The 26,764-nt window shown below is 40.0% G+C and overlaps 1 protein-coding gene across 3 annotated transcripts in view; it reads left to right on the forward strand.

The window, feature by feature from the left end:
- TRIO (trio Rho guanine nucleotide exchange factor) overlaps positions 1-26,764 on the forward strand; it is a 249,792-nt gene that overhangs the window by 83,581 nt on the left and 139,447 nt on the right. For all 3 annotated transcript variants that reach the window (XM_088130970.1, XM_088130969.1, XM_007420371.4), the window contains exons 4-9: positions 427-619; positions 6,198-6,710; positions 13,065-13,187; positions 18,002-18,193; positions 20,001-20,132; positions 24,009-24,239. In XM_088130970.1, the coding sequence (XP_087987096.1) occupies positions 427-619; positions 6,198-6,710; positions 13,065-13,187; positions 18,002-18,193; positions 20,001-20,132; positions 24,009-24,239 (1,384 nt within the window). The remainder of the gene's footprint in view (positions 1-426; positions 620-6,197; positions 6,711-13,064; positions 13,188-18,001; positions 18,194-20,000; positions 20,133-24,008; positions 24,240-26,764) is intronic.

Raw genomic sequence — 26,764 nt, forward strand, 5'->3', positions numbered from 1 at the left:
AGCTGGTTGCCTGGGTCAGACCTCAGGAAACCACCATCAGCTGCTTAATACATAAATATTATTGTGCAGAGCAGCAAACAAGCAAGTGACAGACTTTTGAATGTTAAAGTCAGGAAAATAGCTACTCAGCTTGGTTCTTGATCATTTTTTTGTGTTGTTATCCTGCTTATCTTAAAAGATAATTAGATGCAAGTCTGTGTAGGTGTGTGTGTGTAAAGTATTTAGTTTAGGGCTGGCCTGCCAATATTAACCATGCTGGATAAAAATCTTAACTTTTTAAAAAACCTGGCTAGACATAATCCTTCCAGAGGTAAAACTCCTAATAAGTAGACAGATGAAAACATCAACCGAACTGGCAGATAAATTACCAAGTTTGTACTTGTAATACAGCTTGCCCTTTTAATTGCTGTTTTATTTCCTTTCTAGTGAAGACGTGTGCAAGCGAGGTTTCACAGTAATTGTAGATATGCGTGGATCAAAATGGGACTCTATTAAGCCACTTTTGAAGATCCTACAAGAATCCTTTCCATGTTGCATTCACGTTGCACTGATAATCAAGCCAGATAACTTTTGGCAGAAACAGCGAACTAATTTTGGCAGCTCCAAGTTTGAATTTGAGGTAACGTATTGCAACAGAGTGGGATTTATTTTTTACAATATTGGGTAGACCAAGTAAAGGGAAACCTGCCTTTTGACCTTCGTTTACAGACATTTATATATTTAATATTTGAACTTGTTTAAAAAGAAAATCTCCATTGCTGGACCATGGGGGGAAATTACAGAGCAAGTCAGTTATATTTAGAGTAAGGGTGTGAGAAAAGGTTGTATCCTTACTATGTCTTTAAGCAGTCTTTAAATATACACCTCCTTCTGGGATAGAAGAATACAGCTAGAAAATACAGAAATGCCAGTCATGACCCAGCTTGGCTGGAAGCACTGCCTCTGCTCGCTAATGAGGAACCATGCTGATAATGATGCCCATCTGCTATTCAGACATGGAAGAGAGCTAGTAAATTCGGGCAACATGGCATAATCCTTCATAACTCACATGCCATTCATAACAACATCACAATCCTCCTAATTTATTACTCTAATTAATGCAGCCAGCAGCTCTTCTATCCCCAGTTCTGAAGCATCCTTGTAGGCAAGGTGGTATATTTCTTTAGGTTTCTGAAACTACTTTTTGGGAGTAACTCATACCAACAGGAGGAAGATTCACCAGTAATAGGAACCATACAGCTAGTAATAGTAATTCATAGGAACCCTTAGGCCTAGTAATAAGCTCACCCTTTTGGCTAGTATCTAACCAGCTGTGTTGTCTATTTTGCATCTCATCCCATCGTCCATAACCATCCTTCCTAACCCCTTGCTACCCCTGCAAACTCTCCTGTACACTCTGGCTGCAGAGTCTACCCCATGTATATCTTGAAAAACTAACCTAGTGAGAAGAGAGTGCAGGAGCACAGCCTCTAAGCCTGTCAAGCTCCCTGCTGCTTCTTTCAGGATTTTACTTAAAGGCCAACTGAAGCCAGATCATACCAGAATATAAGAAGTAAGTTCCTTATTACTAAAGAGTCACAGTATATGGTGCATCATATTATGTCACCTGGAAGAAGGAGATTCTGAAAGGCCTAGACATATATAGGGTTGCAAGTGGTGATCCTCTGGATTCCTCCTCTACCTTGGTCAGTGGCACTTGGCATTGGCTGTGTGTTAGGAATGAAATCTCCTGTTGCAAAACTATGTGTTGAGGAGTTGGTAAGGAAACAGTAATCTTGTCCCATTGCATGTTGCTGAATGCCCTTGGGGATGGAATAGTGCAGAGTATCCCGGGCACTGCTGCTGCTGATAGATAGATCTTCTTTATGACTTTCATGAAATGAGCTGTAATAGGGATGACCAGCTTCTGCAGAACAAATATTTCACAGCAGGCAAACTAACAAGCAGCAGCTAGGAACATGCAGTTGGTAGTAGAATATAAGAGAAGCAAGAGCAGTGCTTTATGGTGGCCCAGTCCATGCCTTCCTCCACCCCATCCCCAGTGAATATTCTTACCTTGCAGTGACTTGGATTGCACTGGCATCTCTCCTTCCCTTACATTACTTCACCAAAGGGAGCTGGAGCATGCCCACTCTGCCAGATCTGGTGGGACAGGCACAACCTGGTCCCATGCCATGCAGGGCTTCAACGGTGAAAGCTAGCATCTTGAATTGAACCCAGAAGCCATATCACAGAGTGCCCACTACTGCACATGCTACTGCATTCTGGGTCATCTGAAAATTCCAAATGTTTTTCAAAGGCAGCCCCATGTGAATGCTTTGCAACAGTCCAGTTGGGAGGTGACTAAGACATGAGTAAGTCTTAAGTAAGTAAGTAAGGTGACTAAGACATAAGCAGTGCCTCCCAATCTAGGGACAGGTGCAACTGGTGGACAAGGTTTATTTGTGCAAAGGTTCTCCTGGCCATGACTGCCACCTGCTGCTTGAGCAGGACCCATGAATCCAGGAGGACTTTCAGATTGCACACCAACTCTTCCGGGGGCGTTTAACCCCATCGAGGGTTAAGAAAGGAAACTCACTAGACCCCAGGGGGCGGGGGCTAAACCACCACCCGATCAGTCTTGTCAGGGTTGAACCAAAGCCAGTTCTTCCCCATCCAGGCCTGTATAGCCTCTAGGCACAGTACAATACATTGACCAGATCATTTGGAGATGTATAACTGAGTATCATTACCATACATGCCAATAGATGACCTCACCCACTGCTTTTATATATGTCTTAAATAGGAGTGGGGAGAAAATTAAACACTGTAGCACCCCGCAAAACAGAGGCCGAGGGCTGGATCCCATCCTCACCCCCAACTGGAACCAGCCCCTGATGAAGGAGAACTGCTGACAGTCTATGCCTCCCACTCCCAGCCCCCTTAACCAGCCCAGAAGGTTTCCATGAGTGATGGTAGTGAAAGCCGTTGAGAGATCAAGGAGGGCCAGGATGGATACACTGCACCCATCCTGAGCCCATCTTGGTACTATTTTATTTTTTTTTATTTTTTTTTAATCTGCACTCAGTCGTTACCGACTCTGCAGTGACTGCTTGGACGAGTCCTTGCAGTTTTCAAGGCAATTGTTTCGGAAGTGGTTTGCCAGAGCCTCCTTCCTAGAGCAGAGCCCAGCTGGCATGCGCAGGAGGCGGGGTTTCCGTTGCTTCGCGCCCTTTTTGGGCGCGCGGTTTTTCGCGCTTACCAGCAACTGCTCCCGACTCCTTTTTGCAAGGCGCCGCCAGCATTTTTCCTCCCACCGGAGTGAGAGTACCCATTTATCTACTCACGTGAGTTTTCGAATTGTTGGGTTGACAGGAACTGGGGAGGAAACAGGAGCTCACCCTGCTAACGCGAAGGCTGGACTCGAACCGCTGAAGCGTTGACCATTTCTGGCCAGCAACTTTCAGCGTCATTAAGCCGCTGCGCCACCGCATCCCCCTCTATTTTATTTACATATTTGCTTTTCATTTTGCAGCCACTGTATTTGCTGCAACTGTAGCTCATAGGAATTGTGTTTCTTAAATTGATCCGTTTTGTATGTCACCTAGAAAAGTGTTGCTGTTGGATGGCTGATTAAATGGAGTAAATAAATAGAAAAGTGTTCAGGATTGCTTGATCAGCAGCAGCAGCAGCAATGGGTGGAGTGGAATAACTGTCCTTTGCAGAAGAGAACATACTAGCACGAGAAGCTCATCACTTTCTTGATGTGTGGGAGGATTTGCTGCTGTGAAATGGGAAGAGTGTTAGGCTTCTACAGTTTTTTTCAGGAAGCAAAGGCTGTATGAAGAGAACTGGGATATTTGTACAGAATTTCTAATTTTAGGAAGAGCTGCCTTCTCTTTTGCTACTTGTCTGAGGATGAAGTGTGGTGGGGACTGTTGTTTGTGCCTAGAGCTTTAAAGCAGAGTATCTCTAAAGTACTTATCTTGCTAGGCTGTTTGTTTGAACCATCACCATTTTGTGTGCTCTGAAGACCCAGAGAGAGAGAAACTTTCCATTCATCTTGCCTTCTTGGGGCTTATATAATGATTATACAATGCTGAGCTAGATTACATTCTGTGCTGTGTTGTGAATAGACACAGAGGCTTCTCCACAAGTTGTAATGCTTTCCTGCACACATTTGTGTATTAAATACTGTTGCCAGGGAGAAGGGCCAATTGGCATATCCAGTATTGGGAGTAGAGCTTCTTGGCATGGCCTTATTCCCTGCTTTTGTGATAACTCCAGTTTGGATTAATTTGTTTCTTGGGCTTTTGCAACAAGAATAGTAAAATTTATAAATGTGAATTGGAAACATTTAGACTATTTTATTCTGTACCTCCCTGTATAGGCCTTCTTCACATGGAATTATAAACCCAAATTTTGGCTTCAGATTCTGGCTTGTTAGGAGAACATTGAAGTGAGATTTCTTGGTTCATTTAGCTGATTGCATGATACAAGGAGCTATGGGGGAGCGATTACAAAATATAAACCAGTGTGCATGTTCATTCTGGTGTACTGTTAAGAGCAAATTAACCTGTAGAACCATCCTGGATTTTTAGGGTCAACAAAAGAGGGTAGCTTTGTCTTATTCATGAAATTAATAAGGTCATGGGTCAGAGTTCTGTCCACTATGGTCTGAGTTCTCCCTTGAGAGAGAGAACTGTCAGGGTTCACCTGTACGATTTTTCAGGAAGCAAAATTAAATATTTATAATTTAAGAAGATACTGTGCTCTTGACTACTGGGAATTGTGGTTGACTCCTCACTTAAGTTTACTATTTTGCATTAATTTGTGCTAGTTGCATAGGGGGATGTTTTTATCATTATTATTATTAAATTGTATCCCGCCATACACACACACACATGCACGCACACACATTTCCCACAAGCAAGTCAATGGGGAAGCTGGCAGAGAAGGTCACAAGTTGCCCCACTAAGTCGCTCACACCCACCTGACAGCAGCCATCTCGGCCCCACCGTGCTCAGGCCATCCTCACAGGCCATTTGCACACCCTCCCCTGCCTGGCAGCAGCCACCCTTGGCCCCGCTGTGGCTTACCTGCCTGCCCGCCTGCTTGCAAACCACCTGGGAGTTGCTTAATGATCCATGATCCTTGCCTTACTACAGCAATGGGGAGTGCCGGGATTGCCATAGCTAAGCAATGGGGTCACGTGATGTCATGTTTTATGACTGCATCGCTTAGCAACGGACATTCCGGTCCCAATTATTGTCATTAACCTAGGACTACCTGCAGTCAGCTCAGTTTGTTCTTGTATCCCCTTAAAAATCTAAGTAGAAAGTGAGTCTAAGGAAAACGCATATTGGTTTATGATGGCTCTAGGAAGCTTTCAACATTTTTAATTTTTGTAATTGTATTATAATAGGGGTATTTTTTTATTTATAAAGTTTGTTGTCATCTCTGTACATTGCCAATAGTTATTTTATTGTGGCAGTTTAAAAATCAGATAGAGAGAGGGAGAGGTAGAATACTTACTTTCAATAGCATCCTTCTGTTCTAATTCCCAATCATCAATATTAAGCTTACTGGAAATAATATATAGTCATCAATTAGTATCCATTGATAGCTTCATTCTTCTCATCTTTTTACTCATTTTTCTTTTAGCCCTACAAGAGTATGTATTTACTTCCTCAGCTTATACATAACCTGACCAAACAGTTCTGGATATGTGGAGCACTATAGATCTGTATCCCTGTACTTATATGATGACTGGGGATTCTAAATGCAAGATGGGACCAAGTGAATTAGCTCTTTATACTCATTTTAAACTTTGAACCCCAGATTCTGAAATTGATCCTCATCTGTTGCCTAAGAGATCACTCGGTAAAATCTGTAATATAGCCAGGCTAAGTCTAGTATCTGGGTTCAAATCTTGGTTCTGCCGTAGCTCTGGGAAACCTGGCCCGCCTTAAAATTAATATCCTTCTGAGTGATCTTGACTAGCCCAAATTAATATCTCTTAGAGATTTATGAGAATTGTGTTGAAAGAAACCCATGTATATGGAGAAAAGGTGGTAAGTAGAACAATTAGAAATGGTGTTACTTCTAGTTCTGCTCGTTATACGTGGTATATGTTCTTGGTCATAGCACTGAGTGTGCATGTGTGTGCGCTTAAATATATCATGCCACATAGCTAACAATTAATCTTTGCTTTTCAGACAAACATGGTGTCTCTGGAAGGCCTTACCAAAGTTGTTGACCCTTCTCAGTTAACTCAAGAATTTGATGGCTGTTTGGAATATAACCATGAGGAATGGATAGAAATCAGAGTTGCCTTTGAGGATTACATTAGCAATGCCACTCACATGCTCTCTAGGTTGGAGGAGCTGCAGGATATATTGGCCAAAAAGGATTTGCCTCAGGACTTGGAGGCAGCCAGAAGTATGATAGAGGAGCATTCACAACTGAAGAAAAAAGTCATTAAAGCTCCTATTGAGGACCTGGACTTGGAAGGGCAAAAGCTACTGCAGAGGATACAGAGCAGTGAGACTTTCCCCAAAAAGAACTCTGGGTCTGGAAATGCAGATCTACAGAACCTCTTACCGAAAGTATCTACTATGTTGGACAGGCTGCACTCAACACGGCAGCATCTGCATCAGATGTGGCACGTACGGAAATTGAAATTAGACCAATGCTTTCAGCTCAGACTTTTTGAACAGGATGCAGAGAAGGTAAATGTAAACTTTTATCAGCTGATTTAAGGTGATTGGGCCATAAATATTAGCATTTGGTTCTGTGGAAGCATCCAGTAGGCTGCATTTTTCCCCCTTTAAAACCTAGATTTTAGGATTCATCTATTTTTCTCGCCATTAAGGCATAGGAAGTGGTGGTGATTGGTGTTACAGAAAGAAGAGGTAGATTTCCTAGCAAGTTGTCTATACGATGTTGCCAGAACCCCATTAGTTGTTACGCTTGATCTGAAGCAGCCTTCTCCCAGCCGATGCCCATCAGATGTGTGAGATTCTTTTAGTACAACTGGAGGACACCAATTTAAGGAAGGCCTTTTTAAACTGTGGTACACGGACAGAGAGACATACTGTACAACATGCATGCATACATACAGATAGAAAGAAAAAGGGGTAAGTGCAATTCTGCCCTCTAATTTTCAGACTCATTAATTTTTTTATAGTCCAAGAGTTCTTATACATGTGTAATTAATGCTGAGTTGGATACTAGAGTAAATCACAGTGTAGGAACTCATTTTATCTAGAAACTAATATGACTAGGAAAGAAGCATAAGATACTGGAGTATTATTTTATTTTATTCTTATTATAACTTACTTTAACCTAGACAAGTTGATGATTTAGGCAAATTAATCATAACACTGGGATTTGAGTGAGATATCTTATTACCCTTACACATATGCACATGCTGTTCTCAGCCAAGATTGGCTTCCAAGATGGTTTGCAATTAAAATCCAACACAGAACAAACAGAGCCCAATAAAATCATAACTAGCTCACTACTATTACTGTAGCTTTTTCTTTCTTTGGACTCCTGCCATTTTTTTTCTGGGCTGACAATTAACATCTCTAAAGCTCGCTCTTTCACAGAGGGTTTCTTCAGGAGACCCAGCAAGCTTTTAACCATCTATTTTCATCAGCCGCTAAAATCTTGCAACAAATCTTGAGACAGTAATATGCCCTGTACTGCCTTCCCTTCTGTCGAAAGAGCTGCTAGGAGCATCCACAAGTAGAAGTCAGTTAAAGGGCATAGGGCTTGCTGTCTTTCAGGCGGTTGTAATTTCAGTCCCCAAATAGTTTCTTTCTCTTAGCATTAGCTAATCATGGGAAGGTGAGGATTTGGAGGACAAGGTGGCAATAGTTGTCAACTAAGGGCATGAAAACATATTGAACCTTTTTGAATGCAAAGCAACCAGCTTCAGGTGCAAAATGCTTTGCTTGGAATGGGAAACAACTATTTTGTGGCAAATTTCAAGCATTTTGGAAGTATTTTGAGACACCTATTGAGTGCGAACTACTCTGTTTTGAGCTCGGAACACTTCCAGAATGCTGGCAACCATCAGTTTCACATCTAAAAAGCTACCTTACACTTGAAACACAGCATTGTTACTGGAAACAGGATGTTCTGAATTTGAAAACAATTTGACTTGAAATGTTGTGCGTATCCCTGTTTTCAGCCATGTCTTAATAGTCTATCATTTGGATTTCGTTTTTGCAGATACTCAGAAAATATAATATACGGACTTGTGTTCTCTACTTAGAGGATTACAGGCTTTCTCAGACGATTGAAGATCTGAGAAGATCTGAGTAGATTCTACCTATTTTGAATCCTAACACAGGGGAGAGATTTCCCGCTTGCAAAGCACATTGATCTAGCATTCCATAGATGCAGGGAACATTCCCCAAAATTTAAGGTTCAGCAGGGGCTGGGAAAAAGTATCTGGAAATATAGGATTCATCCTTTTTGCCAATGACAACATGATGATGATAAACATGAGTTGGAGCAAATTCTAACATCATACTTTTCTTCTGTAGCTGAATACCTTGGAGAATTAACTAAGTGAAAAAATGTTGTTAGAATGGAACATACATTTGGGTTTTGCACTATTTTATTCTAAGCAAAAACATGTGTGTATACTGTTGTATTTACATTTCAGGTTTCCTATGTCTGATTATTATTATTATAATGAACCACAGTCTGGTCCATGAAAGTTTATGCCATGAAAAGTTCTGTATTTTGGGCATTTAGTAATGCCCTGGCTCAGCCTGATCTAAGTTTGATTATAACAGAATGAACTTCCTGTACATTAGAATCAGTGTGTGTACCTGCTGGAATTTCATTCATCTTTTCCTGCTTGAACTTTGCTATTGAAGCAAAGGCAACTGGGCACCTGGCCTTAGTCTTGCATTCAAACTCTTAGGGCTGTTTGGGGCATCTTGCTTTTACAGAGGTTTTCTTTGTTACTTTGCTTATATCTAGGGAGGCAGGGAGACAGATTGGATGGTGAATTCCAGCTCAACCGAGTGCATAATACTGGAGAGCGTTTGTGTTTGTTTATTGGAGCTGCCAAGCAATATAAAGGAATCATGGCTATAACACATGGGCTTATATCAAAGCTTTAAAAGATTATAAAGGGAAGCACCAGCTGAGGCAATGTAATTTGGATACTTTATAGGGCTCTATTAAATTGCAGCTATATCATCTTAACTAAATAGCTGGTAAGAAAGCAAACAAATATTCATTGGCTAATGAATAAATGCACCTTTTAAAATGAGCTGTATTTAGATGCTTTAACTCTCATCCCCCAAATTCTAAATAGTCATGCCAAAACTTCACATTGATCGATTATTCTCACTTCTAAGGCCTCAAGTATAACATACAGTAATTAAAACATACAAGCAATAAAGCTGACTTGATGAGCAGATACAACAACACATTTAAGGTAGGAGTATCTTATTTAAAATTATGAGTTGGTATCCTAAATACTTTGGTTCAAATAAGAATTTACGAGCTATCTTGGACAAATCTGACTGTGAAATATCCTATAATAGATTAATACAAATGTAGCCTGAGGATTTTTCAAGGCTTCTTTTTAATTTAATCTCACATGTCCATTGTCTTGTCATTTTATTATTTATTTTTAAAAGGCAGCTATTTTGTAACTATCTGAATCTAATTATTGACTTTTTTCCTCAACCAACTGCACTACAGAATTAGTAAGTATTTCTGAACATCTCAGTTAAATGTCTCCAGGGTCAGCCCTTCCATGCAGCAAGATAATTATTTGCTCCTGGGTCACTGAGGGGATGGAGATATTCTTTAGATCTATCTTTTAGCCCAGCAGCCCCCTTCCCTGAACAGATGGTGTGATCTCAGAGCATTCCCAAGTGGTAGTTCTGGGGGATCACAATGTAGGTGCTAAAGCTATTCAGTCTGGTGCAGCCCAGGATTTCATGGATATCATTACAATAAATGGAACTATCCAAGTATGTCATTGACCTGACATATAGAGGAAATCATACCCTAGATTTGGTTTCTCAGTTGGACAGGAAGCTGCTAATCTGAGGTGAGGGTGGGGTCTGGCATCCCACTGCCATGGACAGACAGCTATCTGTTGAGATTTTCAGTGTCTTTTCCCCTCTGCAGTCGTATATTACCAATTGGAATGGGGCTTTCATGGGTTTCCAGTTGGTATGGTAGATACTTTTGTTGAAGCCCTGTGACTTGGCCCATCGCCCTATGATTACCCCCAGCCACCATCTCCTTAAGCTTTCCAGAATCACCTGGGGTATCTTGGAGCTGAGAGCAATGAAGAAAGTAGAACAGCAGCTAAGAAACAAGTGGAGGAAACTTATGACAAATCTAATTGAATAGTTATGAGAACTCATTACTGAGCTTACTCTATGGCAAGGGAGGAATTCTTTTCTACCATTCACTGTATTTGTAGAGTTATCCAATGTTTATTCTGAATAGTGAAGTATTTGTAATACTTTGATCTTGAAAGGGAATTGATCATATCCTCCATGGCTTAATGAGGTAAGTTGGTGGCATCTGATATTTTATAGTTAATGAAGATATATTTGGAGGAGGTATCCAGAACTCTGCCTAGTCTGCTGTTATTGAATAAGTTCCAGTTGTTGAGACCTGAAGATGCAGATTTTGTTCTTGGATAAATTCAACCAGTTATGTGTACAGGTAGTCCTTGTTTAGCGACTGCTCATACACCATTCGCAGTTACGACAGTGATGAAAAAATAACTTTGTGATCAGTCCTCACATTAATGACCATCACAGGTCTGTAAAACAAAGGAAAGCTGAAGTAAGATCATAAGCACAGTCACAGTTTCATTTAGTGACTGCTTCACTTAATGACTGAGTTGCCGGTCCCAGTTGTGGTCACTAAATAAGGACTAGCTTGTCTGTCTTGCCTTGTTAGATCTAGTAAGAAGGGGATAGCCAGTTGGATCTAGGAGGTCATTTATTCCTTTTTAAGACTGGTAATGGTACCAGACCCCTTGAAAGAAACAAGAACCAGGCCACTAATGAAGAAATCTACCATGGACACAGAAGTAGAAGATAAGGAAAAAATTAGCAGCCAATCTTTGGTTATCAGATTAGATCCTCAAGTATATGGATGATGACCATCTCCAAGCACTCCTACATGAAGTTGATTTTCCAAATCCATTTCAAACTTGGTTACCCTGTGGGTATAATCCTTTCTTAGAGTAACAAAGAGAACACAGATCTGTGAGTTATCTTCAAAATCTCAGCAGCTTTCAATAACATCGATGTAGTATCTTTCTGGACTTCCTAAGATAGAAGCACTATTTTTTCAGTAGTTCCACTCATAGTTGACTAACCATTCACAGAAGGTGGTCCTGTGGTATTATATCCCTGTTCCATGGCAGCTGGATCACAGGGGTCCTCAGACTCAGCTTGATGCCCATGCTATTTAATATTTATATAAAACCCATTGGGGGAGATAATTTGAAAGAGTGAGCTAACAATATACAGCTGATATCCAGCTTTACCTCACTTTTCCATCTAAACTGGTGCAGCAATAAACCTGAATCAGTGGCTCAGCACAGAAATGAACCTGATGAAGCCTAATGAATGAAGCTCATTCATTACAAAACAAAAAGGAGGTACTCTTGGTGGATGGCCTATCTGTTCAAATGAATCACATTTGGCCTGTTCTGGAAAGGATTGCACTGTTCTTAACATATCAGAGACAATGTTTGAGGATATTCCTGCATCCAGTACTATCACTAGCATCATAGGCTTGGGTGGCCTTCTGTCTGCTTAGGGTGAAGAATCAGTACCTTTCTAAACAGGAACATCTTGACATCAATTATCTGCTCTGGCAACTTATACTTGGGATTACTTCAGAAACTTCAAACTGTCAAAAACAGGGCTGAAATTGGAGCTGACCAATATGACCTTATTGGTTGGTAATACTCTTCAATTAGTTAGGGCTTGTTGGTATCCTACTAACTTCTTCTGAGTAGTAAATGAAGTTTCCTTTTTCATTAAATAGTCACTTTTTTCAAGTACAGTGGTACCTCGGGTTACGAACGCCTCTGCTAACGAATCTTTCGGGTTACGACCAGCTCTGGCTGCAAAAATTTACCTCGGTTTGCGAACTCCGCCTCGGGGTACGAGCAGGATACGCGGCCATTTTCCCTCCCGTGACATGGTCCGCGGCCATTTTTCCGCCCCTGACAGGTGGTCCGCGGCCATTTTTCCACCCCTGACACGTGGTCCGTGGCCATTTTCTGCCCCTGACACGTGGTCCGTAGCCATTTTTCCACCCCTGACATGTGGTCCGCGGCCATTTTCCGCCCCGACACGTGGTCGTAGGGAGGGGGACTCTCCCTCCAAGCAATAGCCGCCTCCCTGTCCTCCACGCCAGAACGGATTAACGGTAATTACATTGAACCTTATGGGGAAATTTCCTTCGGGTTGCGACCAATTTGGGGTGTGACCAGAGTCATGGAACGAATTAAATTCATAACCCGAGGTTCCACTGTATATTAATTGTTTAAAATCTTTCCTAATCCTTTGGAGGTAGCCCACTTTAGCCAAACACATTTTGGAGAGTATATACATGTGTGCTTTCAACCAAACAAGTAGGGTATAAGGCCCAGCTTGATTATTCCATCTTGCTTAATTGGTACATCAATAAGCACTTTTTCAGTGGGTACTTCAACAAACTTTGCATTTGACAGATATTGGGTCCTTTGGGTAATGCTCATTTGTATTTCTTTCATCTTTGCAAATGAGTCATAGCACACATCACTCTCCCTAATCAGTTCCTTTTTGCCTAGCTAGCCGTTTATCTTTGGGTTAATATTTGAGGCATATTCAAAAACTGAAAGAGCCAAATAGTTGCCTCAAGGCAATGGTTACTTGCCACATAAATGGTTATTTACATGCCTGTTTTGTTCAGCTCTGTATCATTATAAAGTTTTGCTAAAATCATAAATCATTTATATGGTAATGGGCAAATGTTTTAAGCCTCTGTCCACTTCCATAATGAACATTAATTCTTGTTTTCTTTAGATGTTTGACTGGATCACACACAATAAAGGCCTGTTTTTGAACAGCTACACAGAAATTGGAGCCAGTCATCCTCATGCTATGGAACTCCAGACACAGCACAACCATTTTGCTATGAACTGTATGGTAAGAATTTAACAATGGCACTTTGTCTTTTTGGAACACCTTGCTCTTTTTAATACAGAAGCATATGCAGCTATGAACTGGTTTCTGATCCCCTCTGAAAGCAGAGTAATGGAAAGCCTAGGGGAAGATCCAGTGTAAATAAATAGGAGAGAAGAGAGACTGAGAAGACCATAGCTTGCTTGATTAAGTAACACACAATTGTAAAGGGGGACTTAGAACAGAACAATTTGTGTGTGTGTATATATATTGTGTGTGTGTGTGTGTAATATATATAGGTAGTCCTTCCTTAATGACCGTTAGCTTAACGATGGTCTGAGGTTATGACAGCCTTGGGACAAGTGCTTTACGATCCCTACGGTCATGTGATCACAATTTGCAACCTTTTTACAATGGTTGTGAAATAAATCACCATGGTCATTAAGCAAATCACGTCGTTAAGCAAATTCCAGCAAAAAACATCCATCAGGAAAGCTGGATTCGCTTAACGACTCCATGATTTGCTTAACCATGGTGATTAGCTTAACAACTGCAGTGATTAGCTTAACGACCATCATAAAAAAGGTTGTAAAATCAGCTCTGATTTACTTAATGACCAAATTGCTTAGCGACCTAAATTCCAATCCCTATTATGGTCAGATAGCGAGGACACACATACATGCACATACACATACAAAACTTCTAGACACTGCTGTTCAAAAAGTTAAAGCAATGTTTAAAAATGCTATACAGTGTGTGTGCGTGTGTGTGTGTTGTCTGTGTCTGTCACACACATTCATAGAGTAAGATGCTGTACAGATTGGAAGGGAATAGGTAACTCTATAGAATTCTCAAAGGAAGCATAAAATACATTTGAAGCAAAATGACTGAATGGACATAGCAATCAAGCTATAATTGACAGTTCTTAAAAGGGGTTTTGAAATGGAAATGCATTAATAAAACTAATGCTAGGATTTATTCAACTTTTAAGTTATGGCTTGTTTCTCCAGGGCATAACTTTCACTTAGTTCTACAGTTTGGATGTGACCTGTTTTGACAGCAGTTTTGAACTTCTTAGGGCTACTTTATAAAAGGCCTGTTTGGGTTTTCCTCTGTTAAAATTCTAAACATTGAATTAAGTAACAATTTTGAGAATCCAAGCAAAGTACAATAATTGAATTGAAAAGGAAACAAATAGCCTTCATCTAGAATGATCTTTAGTAGGCAAATTGCTATGTCAGAATTGGGGATTCACATTGTGCTTCTTGATTGTGTATCATTTATTGAGCCCTAGCAAGCCATAGTTACCAGAAGCCAAGTGGGACAATATGCCTTCATTTGCCAGGAGTGACTGTAGCTAATGTGTCAAAAGCAGTGCATTCTCCCACCAGGTAATGCCCAACCATTCCCTTGGGGCTGTTGAAAGTTTTAAGGCAGAACAATGAGAAAGCATCAAATTGGGAAACAAAAAGATACAAACTGTAGCCTATCCTATATCATAGATGCACAATCTTCAGCTTCAGGGCTGGGTATGATGCCCCAAAGCTTTGGGCATATCCCTGGCCCATGAGCCTGTCCAGATATTGGTGCTAGATGTTAAATTTTAATATGGCAGAAATGGTTAAACATGAATTGTAAACCCATTTAAATGAAGAACATTGCTTACTGATGTATGCCTGCATCATCATATGAATATATATATATATATATATATGTGTATGCATTCTTTTCCCCTTCCCTTTCTTGTAGAAATGTATAAATATCAGGGTATCCATTTTGCCTGGAGGGGAGTATCTCCCACTAACCCTTGGTGGAGTCCCCTCCAGTGCGCACTGTCTAATAAACACTGCAGTGAAGCCTTCATTATTTTGCATTTGAGTCCTGCATTCCGATTCCACAAAGAGCATCTTATTGGTTTGTTTTTTTTTTAAAGCAGGAAAGTTGTAGCCTTTAGCATAATTTTATGCTCTTCTTAATGCCTTATTCATATGAAGTCATAAGAATGTTTGACTTTAGATTTATCACTACTAATCAGGCAGTTTGCAACGTGGCATTCACGAAAGAGAGATTTCCAAAAAGAAAGCAGAAACCTATCCAATTGAAGATATTTACTGTATATACTCACATGATCCTAACAGGTATATCGGCCACATTTGTGCCAGCGGACAGCACAACTTGTAGCATTCCTTTTCTGGAACTAAATTTGTTTCTATTAATTTAGGTATAACTCTGCCTTATTTATGGAGTGCAGGGTCCTATTTATTATTAATTAATTAATTAATTAATTAATTAATTAATTAAACCAATTTATATGGCCACCCATCTCACCACAGGCGACTTTGGGCAGCGAACGACAAAGCTAAAAACAATCAATAAATACATTTAAAATATAAAAAGCAAAATAAAACTGAGAATAAAATGATGTTAAAAATAAGGGAGCCACCTCACTAATTCCCCCGTCCCTGGGGTCCCCAGGTCTGCTGGCATAACCAAGTCTTAAGGGACCTTCAGAAGCTCAGCCATGACAAGGCCAAGCTCACCTCAGGGGGGAGAAGATTGCACAGCGCAGGTACCACAGTAGAAAAGGCCCACTGCCTGGGGCTTGTCAAATGTAGCTCCCTAGGCGACGGAACCCGTAACATGCCCTCTCTACTGGATCTGCTATTACTGAAGCAGGCGCCTTCAGGCTGAACAAACAAACAAGAAGAAAAATCCCTTTCAAAGCTTTAGTTCTTTCAGGAGATCCATTGCCTGCTTTGAAGAAAGCAAAGCCTTATACTTACAGTAAGTCTTTAAAAATGGTTTTCCAGTTATCGCATTCCTATAGATTTCTTTTAATATTCTTTCGAAAGATATAGGAAAGATGCATACTGAATCAGATTGTAGAATACTTCAGGTTGGATGAACTTGATTTTGTGGCACTATGAAAGTGAAACCTGTCATCCAGCTGGAAAGCGAATGAGGTCAGGTCAAGAATAGTTGAAGAGCTGGAGAACCCATGCCTGAAATTCATTTCTTCCCTTGAAGACTTTTTCCCCCAAAACCTGAAGTTCTGTTTCTTTTCTAAAATTCCCCTGTAATCTGACTGAGCAGTTTTTATGCCTTTGGTGCAACCTCAAAAGAACCTTTTAAACAAAAAGTCCACTAACAACATCAGCTGTATAAATCGGTCCAAAGTGCAATATGTCCAGGGTTTACCTCCATCCTAATGTGCCCCCCTCTAGCTGTTCAAGGTGGGATGCTCCGTTTTCTGTTGCTCCTTAAAACAGGTGGCAGGGAGTTTGGTGGAAATGGCATGGGCACAAAAAATTGGCATTTCACTTTACTTTTCCAGAATCCAGTAGAGAGTCTTAAAACTTTGGGACAGTCAATGATGTTTCCTCATGATTGAAGGATCAGTGCCATATAAAGACCTCCAAGGTCCCTTCCAATCCTATGATTCTATATATACTGTGTCAGGTGCCTATTCTTTTAAAACAAAAGAAGCTAGTAATTTCACATCAGATAATTGCTTTGGCAATAACTTTCCAGGGTTTCAGATAGAACAGTCTAGCCCGGGGTTTCCCAACCTTTTAGCCTAATGAGCAATGTTATAGACTGAGAACATGTGCAAGCTCTCTTGCCATATGGCTTCTGGGAAGAGAGAGCTTGCCCGTTCACAAATTCACAGAAGTTACAAAGCACCATTTTATCAGAATGCTCTTGGCCACCATATCTAGTCCTCTTCCAGCAAGATGTTCTTTCTTGGAAAGTATTATGATATACTGTATTGGGTAATATTGGGTAAAAATTTACTGCATTTTAGTATGTTGTTATTTATAAGCCAGTGTGAGTCAAGAAGACGTGACAACATACAAACAAATCAAAATGGACCTGGAGGCTGGTGCTTTACTTTGCAGCATGTACAGTAATGTGAAATGTCTGGGGAACAGAGAATCTGTCAGGTACTCAGGGAGTTTTCAGAAATAATGGGTGCGGTTGGCAGTGGGTGCCTTTTTGGAGAGCGGGATGTCATGTGTTGTTGTTGCAATTTAAATTTTAGAATTTTTGTATATCTAGCTCAATGCGATCATACCATTGACCTAGAGGCAAAATATAGTAAAGATGTGGGGTGGGTGAGAGAAAATGCTGGCTTATATCAATTGACAAGTTAATGCTTTTTTCTCTTATGATTTCTCCGCTGAATAGTTTCTAGTTCATTCTATGTCAACCTACAACCAGAGTTGTCATTTAATGCTTTGTCATACAGTACATGTAAAAAAGCAGAGGGGAGCATGATAATCTCATTTTTCCCCATTGGGGAGTATTCTTGATATCGTTGTTGCTAGTATTATGCATTTGGTGGCAGAGTTCCCACCAACAATGGTACCCTGGTTTGTCTTATTTTTTAAAGAAATCTGATTTATACTGCTTAAGCTCTGGTTTCTTTTGTTTCCCCCCACCTTGGTTTATTTTGCCTACAGCAGAAAAATATAACAGGGATAAGGTACTGAGGGCCCTCTAGATGTTGTGGAACCACAGCTTTCAGTAACCAGTATAAGCAGTGGTAAGGAGAAGCCTAGCTTTAGAACGGCGTTTACACAAGCTCAGAATTTTGTATTTTGAACGCAGCATACTGCAAGTGTACTTTTTTCTAAATAACGACACTGGAGAATTTCTCATGGTGCAGACCTCTGATGCTTGCACAAAATGCCTGCCGTATTAAGTACTGTAGGGATATTACCAGCAGAAAGTTTTCATCTTGGCTGATTCTGGTTCTTTTTAAGTTAAACCATCCAATTCAACCTCCTTAGTAATCTTGTCTATTAAGTTTGTCTCTCTCTCTTTTTTTTTAATAGAACGTGTATGTGAACATAAATCGCATAATGTCTGTAGCCAGTCGTTTGGTGGAGTCTGGTCACTATGCTTCACAACAAATCAAACAGATTGCCAACCAGTTGGAACAGGAATGGAAGGCATTTGCAGCAGCCTTAGATGAACGCAGCACCTTGCTGGATATGTCGGCTATTTTCCACCAGAAGGCTGAGCAGGTCAGTCATTCCACAAGGCAGAAGGATGTCTGTTGGTTTTCTAAGGTATTGTTTAATTTAATTTGACATTCCGGGACTGTGTATAGCATCCAAGTTCCTTTTTTTTTTTTTTTTAACTGCTGATCACAGTTGTCAGAAGTGGCACAGCTTCCTGCCATTTGAGACGTATGCAAACTAAAGGAGTCATGAAAGATCATTTGCCTTCACAGATCCAATGCAAGTTGCACTTTCCAAAGGTTGTGTCCAAAAATTAGATTTTCTCATGTTTGAATGAAATAACTGCCACCTGCTTAGATTATATATCATTATTAAGGGTCTTAAAAGAGCCATGAATATGATATAGCTGGGAAGCATTTCTTCCAAACTAGTGAATGATCTGTTCTGGATCTGAGCACTTTAAACAGGTCGCTGTCTTTTGCCTTGAGGACTGGTGTAATGCAGCGGCAAAAACTGTAGTGTGCTGGTTTGCAAAGTAAGAATAGTGAGGCTGAGTTTTGAACCAGAAAGTCATGAATTCAGATAGCATGTGTCTAGATTTGCCACAGGGAGTTGGTAAGTGCTCTATTATCGTATTGAGAGATTAGTGAAATGTGAAGAATTCTCCAGATGCTAAATAAGTGCTTGCATATAGAAAATTCAATTGCTAGCAACACTCCCCCCCCAAAAAAGTTGGACAAGAACCCTACCTAAAATGGTACTGTATTGAACTAGATGAGCCTGTAGAGTATCTGTAACTTCATCTGTACATTCTGTATCATCTGTGAGTGATTTACTACTCATATTTGCTTGATGCTGGCTTTGTCACTGAGGCCAGCTTATTTGAAGAAGATTCTGCTAGATTAAGATAAGGAGGCACTTTCCACTTTCCCCAAGAGTCAATCATTTAATCCACCAACTTAAAAGATGTTGCCATTTTGAGCATCTTTGTATCTCTGAAGCACAAATTAATAATACAAAAATTGTTGAAGAAAACATGCTTCCCCTTCATCCACCCTAAAACAGGAAGTTGGGTCCATTGCTCATACCTCAAAATGCCATTGAGTATGGGGTGTGTACTCAAATGAGTAAGAGGAAAGACTCGATTTGTTTTCCTGTAGCTTTTTTCCTGTGTAAATGCAATTCAAGGAGAAATAAAAATAGAACGTAGAGGCGTCCGTTTGGATTAAATGAATTAACCTCATTAATTGTTTGATTGGGTGCTTAATTATAGTACTTTCTCCACACAAAACAAGAAAACAGTCCATGAATTGTAAGTTATTGTATTAATTCAATGTATCTCTTGAGCGTGTACAGTATTAATGGTAGGGACGATAGCAACAAATGATTTGGTCTGATTTTCTGATGCCAGAGATTGCAGCTGAATGCTTTGGATGCATTTGGAATTCTTCTTTTGCATGTGAATTGAGGTTTGGCTTCAGATTGTTTTAATGTTTCCATATGTGTTTGTTTCCTCTTCCAAACCACTCCATAGTTAACAAAGAATTCTCATATTACTAAAGTGTTCGTTTTCTTTTTAACAACCCTCTCTGTTCTGCAGAGGGTAGTGAAATGAATTGGTAATTCTTTAATTCTTTTCTGAAACGCAACCATTTCTATTGACTGGAGGAGCCAGCGTGGAAATAAACTTGAAATTATGTTAGCACTGAAAAACTTCGTAGTTTGCCTGCTTTTTTAACGGAGAAAAAAACCTTACCTTTGAAAAGAGGAGCTCATTCTCTAACGAAATGTGCTTGCTCAATGAGCTTCATACTGTTTCTTAATGGGTGTGCTTGTAGTGAATAAGTAGAGTTTTTTTTCCTCCTTCTAGTACATGAGTAATGTGGATTCATGGTGTAAGGCCTGTGGTGAAGTAGAGCTTCCCTCAGAACTGCAGGATTTGGAGGATGCCATTCACCATCACCAAGGAATATATGAGCATATTACCCTGGCATACTCTGAGGTAGGTAATATTGTATTTCCTGCTTGAAAGTGGAATGTTTGCAGTATTAACAATATACAGTGGGCTCCTGCACAGTAACATAACAATGATCACACATTTAGCAAAAACAATAAAAGTAAAAAAGTTACCTGGCATTTGAAAGAATAATTTTTATTATTTTATTGTGGCACAAGATTCTGTGGACCAGAGTTCACTTCATCCTTTGCTTAAGTGTTCACGAGGGACAAAGCAAAACTTGAGGTGGGTTGGGCTGAGAGAGAGTGACTGATCCAAAATCACCCAGCCAGCATTCATGCCTAAGGCAGGACTAGAACTCACAGTCTCCTGGTTTCTAGGCCAGCACCTTGGCCATCACACCATACTGGCTCTCATACGCATATGCCAAGCGACTGAAATTAAGAATTCAGATATTTGATGAAGAGGACTCTGGTCTCAAATTGTGTTTCTTGTGTGAACATGTTAGTCTTTAAGATTCTAGAAACAATTGTGTTTGCTTCAATAAATTAACTTGGCTTCACTCTGGAATTTAAAAATACTTTTCAGAAGTACACAGAAATGCTTTTTACATTCATTTAAGTTTGCATTAATGAATATTTATCATATTTAATTGCCATGGAGTTGGATTGCGGTTCCCTGTTAAGTAGTAAAATCATACCCAACTGTGTGTGAAATGGTGCAGTGGCTGCAAAAGAGATGGCTGAACATGTGCACAGTCTTCAGTTCACTTACTGTATTAAGCCATGACTTTACTGTGGTTTGTTGACTAAGCCACCATGGCTGCATTCACAGGTACTGCTTCAGAAATTGCATATGGCTTCGTTCAGACATACTTCTCCTGCTTCTGCCTTTGGAGAGCAGCCTTCTTCCCCAAATTCTTCTTTAAGAAACATCTCCTACAGGAAGAGCATCCTAGTTATTAAAAAATTAGTTTGTGCTTTGGATACTGGTAATTGGCAACATACATTTATAGGCTATAACTGTGTTTCTACCAAATCTGTCCAAAGAAGTTTGGATCAATATCCATCTTGACTCTCTGGCTTCATTGTGGGTGATGTCCAAAAGGATAAGAAGCGTTTTTCATGCTCTCACCTCCGCTTTTAAATAACAAGAAATCATATTTGTTCAATCTTGCTCACCATAACTAAAATCAGTTCCCTCCCTTGCACTAAATTATACGGCTACTGTTTCTTTTTTAAACTCGGTGGCTGAAATTCATGCAGCATTTTAAATGACATCTGTCAGATATTTTACAACGTTTACATTAGCAATCAGGCTTATTGCCCCGATTATCACTAAGCAACAGAAACATCGTGCTGGGGATTTTGTGGTTAAATAAAATTCCTTCAGTTTTTTACTTACTGTTGTCAGGCCTTATATTTCAGAATGTCTCTCTGTAATAAGATCAAGGACACTTTTCTTTATCACAGAGATGGTGGGATTCTGCATTAAGATAAATTTGACATCTCACATTACTCTCGCTGTGCCATGAAGGCAGCTCCTCATTTCCTCCTCTGAAAAGTAGGAAAAAAATGAGCATGCGAACCCGCACTGTAGAGTTTGTCTGAGTTAGTAGACAACATCTATAGCTAAAATATAAAAGCCACAGCTCTAACTTTGAGCTGTGTTGTTAGCAGTAAATCAGCATTTCCCATCAGGATGTGTTGATACGACTGCATAATCTTTTTGCTGCAAGACTAAGTAGCCAAGCCTTATCCTTACGATCTTATGCAAAAGCAGCAGCCTTTCTTACGATAGGAATCAAGTGTCAGAGTTTCAAAGCCCAGTCTTTAGGATAACCCAAAGACCTAGGGCAATATGCAAATCAAACACTTTTTTAACAGAAGAGAGGAGGAAAATTATTACTGTAACAATATTCGGATCCTTCCAGGGTTTTAAAAGAAATAATGTGTTGGAAAGAGGTTCAGGCTGCAAATCTTCCCCTTACTGGTTCTTTTTCAATGTTTGTACATAGGATTGCACAAAACATTTAATTCTGAAACATTTAAATCATGACATTTCATGAGGCGTGCTTTTGGATTTGTTGTTTTGTTTTGTTTTTAAATGCAAAACAGTCTGCTCTAAGCATTTTGGAGGCATTTTGAGTTTGGAAACAGAATGTTTCAAATTTGGAACACCCCTATTTCAAGCTTGAGATGCTTCCAAAAATGCTCCAAAGTGCAGTTTTGCCTTTGAAGCAGGGCATTTTGCAGCCTTCACACTCAGAATCTTTCAGAATGAATCAGTTTGCATATCCCTATTTATGCAGTTCAAGCTTTTTACATGGTCTTTATATTCTGAAGTCGTTTAACCCAACTATTGACTATGTATTTTCTGCCCATTATAAAACTTATTTGGCTGCTCCTAAAAATAATGTTTTATAATAGTTTTTTTTTAAAGCTTCATTGAGACATTCAGTTTTCAGTCAAAATAACCTTTAGAAGGGAAGAAGGCGATCCGAATACTGAGCAATTTACTTTTCTTAGTAGGAAGTGAGAAAGAAATTAAAGCTCTGTTTCTACATATATAAAACAGAACTATAAAGATTAAAGAAACAATGTTGTTCCCTTCAGTAAACCTGAATAAATTGTAGCCAGAAGATGTGTTCAGTCAAGCCTCAGACTGATTACAAAGTGAAAAATTACTTGTGCCACCACAGTCATATTTAAAATTTGACTGAAGACAGATGGGGAGAGTAACTGAATTTATAGCAACGTTGCATGGTCCCCTACAGGCATACCCAAGCACTCTGCTGAGGAAGACTTGATGTTTAAGCAGTTTATTTTCAGTTCAGCCAGGCTAGATGCTGATGAGAGTTTTCAGTCAAATCAGGGTAGGAAACTTTGATGGTTAGCAGTCACCACCAAGTATGACTCATCTTAAACTTAATTCTTTCTTAAGCCTCCACATGCCCAGAAACTACTTCTCCATGACTGTATCAGATTTTGATTCTGTCAGAAGGTACTCAGATGAAGAATTCCATGTATCCCTTTTCTTATCTCTCTCTTTTCTGCACTACTTGCTTGCAGAAGCTCTTGAAGCGTAAGGATTCTTTCTGCATTATAGAGCTACGGGGATGCCAATATGTAAAGAACAATAATCCACTCAGAACCAGTAGCAGCTTCAGTCAACCAGAGGCTTTTGTCTATCCGGAAGCTTTTGAGAAACCTTATATTTTAATATTGATACCATGACAGCTTGAGAATCTGGATATTGTGCTTGCATTTAATCTGATGCATAATTACTGACTAAATAACTATTATCAAATGATGGCAATTTTTCACTGTACATGCTGCATCTGAAACCATCATTTGTTTCTCAGACTCACACATAGAGATGTGTAAATGTAACTAAACATAGCATCATCTCCCTATTTCCTAAGCGAATATTATGGACTGGTTCAGCCAGTGCAGTCTGTGAAGAGAAATATGTAAATCCATTTTGAAGTTAAATAGTAAAATTAAAGCAAAACTACTTGCATTTTAAAAGGCTTGGGGTTTTAATGGTTACTGCTGTTACAGACCAAGATTTGGGTCTATAAGAGTTTAGCACCACACACGTGACCAGGATATCTAAGGCCTCCCATTCTCATTTAGTTTCTTTGCCTCCTCTACCCCTTTCCAGCCTCTCCAACAAAGTCTTGCAATTTAGAAGATTTCTAGAAGTAGGACTTCTTGGGCAGGAGGAATGGCTGAAATAAAGTCTTGAATCCCTTCTTATTTGTGCAATGCTTGTTTGATTTTGTCCAAAATAAATTCTAACATGCTTTTCCATTCTTGAGTAAACATATATCAAATTAGGAAAAGCAATGTTGTAATCCCATGTTGTAGAACTGTGTAGCCAATATGTAAGCACCTTCATTCTTATTTTGCTTAACAGGTAAGTCAGGATGGGAAATCACTGCTTGACAAACTGCAACGACCTTTGACACCTGGAAGCTCAGATTCCCTAACAGCTTCAGCCAACTACTCCAAGGCAGTGCACCATGTCCTAGATGTTATTCATGAAGTGTTGCATCACCAGAGGCAATTGGAGAACATTTGGCAACATCGAAAAGTCCGCTTACATCAACGACTTCAGCTCTGTGTCTTTCAACAGGATGTACAACAGGTCAGTTCATATCTCCTGATATTGGGGATTCTGTATAGAAATGCTTGCAAAGCCTTTTTTAAAAATCTACCCACACCGTCTTGCTATAAGGAGAAATTTTTAAAAAGCAAAATTCTCAGCCAGTGCATTTTCATACTGACCTTGTTTTGTTCCAGTTACAAACTTAGGCAAAGGTAAAATGCTGAATTTGAAGAAGGAAGGGAGGTACTGTAGTACTGGCTACACCAGTAGATCGCCGCTGGTCAACTGGCAGGTCCAGGGCCCAGTACAAGCTAAAATCCTGTCTGATCATGATTGCTGAAAATTGAAATCAGAGTTTCCTATAAAGTCTGAATGAGAAACACCTCAGAAACTCTCTCCTTGAAATGTCACTCCTCTTCTCATTGGTAGTGTGATCTCACCCATTTTGAGACCTTCAGTGCATCTACAAATATTAGGTGAAGCTCTTGCTACCCAAATGTAAATCAAATACATGCTTTTGCCTGTATGTTCTTGATGTACTGCAGAGAATGGTGGCTAGAGACTTCCAAATAGAGAAAACTACCAAATAGTTGAAGAATGCCACTATCTGAGGGATCAGTTGATTTCCAAAGCCTAGTTGGACGTCCCAAGTTTAAACAAAAAAGGAATAAACCCAAAAAACAACAGGGGGGAAGAGCACAATTTTCAAAATAAAGTAATAGAAATAGTAAGGTGTCAGCATGGGTAGGACCTATTTGTCTGGTAAATAAAAGACAAAAGCAGTAGAAATCATATAATAGCATGTTAGTTCCCATTGCCATCAGGTTCAACTATACTAACTAGGAGCTAATGAGGAACTAGTCCTCCAATTAATGAAGACCTGAAATGGTTCGTTTTGGGAGCCACTTGGGAAAAAGGTCCATCCAGAACTTAAATTACAGAGCATTCTTTCCTCTTCCAAAGCTTGCACGAGCTTGAAAGAATTCTAGATAACATTGCCAGATGTCATTCCATTTATATCAAATGGCTCTATGATTTGATATCTAGATCTTGGCAACTATAAGTGAGTTTATCCACAAAGAAATCTGCAGATACAGAAAACTTCTATGCAGCCTGCTGTTATCTCACTCTTCACACCTCTCCATAAGAGGTGTCACTTTAAACAAGCAGCTGGACAGGAGTCTGTAGACACAGTAAGAGTGGAGAACAAACACTTTGCTGCTCCAATTATCAGTGTGTAAGCCCAAACCTGAGTTTGTACCACTGCTCGGTCATGTTCACTTTTTATCTTATGCCATCATCACTCTAGGAGTCTTTTTATTCACTTCAGCTCCCAAAGGTCCTTGGCAAACCAGTGAGCTGCCTGAGATTGGCAAATGGAAAGGGGCCTCATAGGAATAATCTTATCCAGAGCTGTAATCATCTCCCACTGCTAGGGATCAACCACATCCAAAAGTTAACTATCTGCCAAGTCATCCAAAAATCCCCATATGGCCTCAGAAAAGAAGCAAAAACCATCAGGTGTCTGGGGCAAACCATCTTAATAGCCCTTTGCCCTTATGGAAGGGTGAGGAACTAGCAATCCACAACCTGACCAGAAAGTGATTTAAGCACAGTAAAAGACAGATATCAACACCCCCTATATCCAGATCACAACTCATCTGCTCTGAAGTATATATATCAACTCCAGCACGTGCCCAACTTTGCGAGTTAGAACCAAAATTATATGCAATAGGTCTGTGGTCACCATTTGAGGCCACGAATTACCAAGTTAGTCCAGCTCCCATTTCCAGGACATGGAGACTGAAGTCCTCAAGCTCTGAAATCTTCAGTGGCTCCAACAGCGACCTGGAAATGAGTCTGAGGAGCTCCTGGAGGACTAATTTTGGGCAGCAGGGTGGTTAATACACCAGCAGCAGTTCTAGCACATCCCTCTGATCCAACTTCACATATAGGCACTCCAGTAACCTCTGGGACGGTGCTATGGTCACTGCCAAGATCTCACAAATTATTGTAGCATCCATTCCTTAGTTGCGAGAGGACCTGAAACCCAGAAGGAAAGATCTCCAGTGGGACCATAGCCCATAACTGCCCAAGCAGCTCTCAATAATGTGACCAGTATATTATGCCCTTAAATTAATCATAACCTTTTTAAAGTAAGTGAATGTTCCTGATGTCTTAAGAAAATGTGAAGGTAAGACCGCCATGCTTATCAGGCAACTCCAGAAGCCTTCTGTTGGTACCTACTTCCTAAATTTAATCTGTGATTATGTCTAATTTCTGTCTAGGGACAGGTTTTACTTTTGTAAAGTGCAACTTCTACATATTATTTTATCTGCATAGATAAATAGCATCTGTTTGGGCAAAAGTGTCACTGCTGTAAAGTCTTGCCATTGTCTGCTTTCATTTCAATCCTGTGCGTATACTTGGAGAAGGAAGTCATTCTGAGTTCTAACACTTCCCAGTGTTCAACTGAAGAAAGATGTATTGAAGAGAATCTGAAGTGGGGGTGCTTAATCCTTGTGGTCTGAGAATATAAGAGCTAACCATGTCTCATTTGCCAA

The sequence above is a fragment of the Python bivittatus genome, unplaced genomic scaffold (assembly GCF_059951505.1).
Source record: "Python bivittatus isolate LINGU-HERP-01145 unplaced genomic scaffold, Pbiv_v1 ctg000840_np1212, whole genome shotgun sequence".
Lineage (NCBI taxonomy): Eukaryota > Metazoa > Chordata > Lepidosauria > Squamata > Pythonidae > Python > Python bivittatus.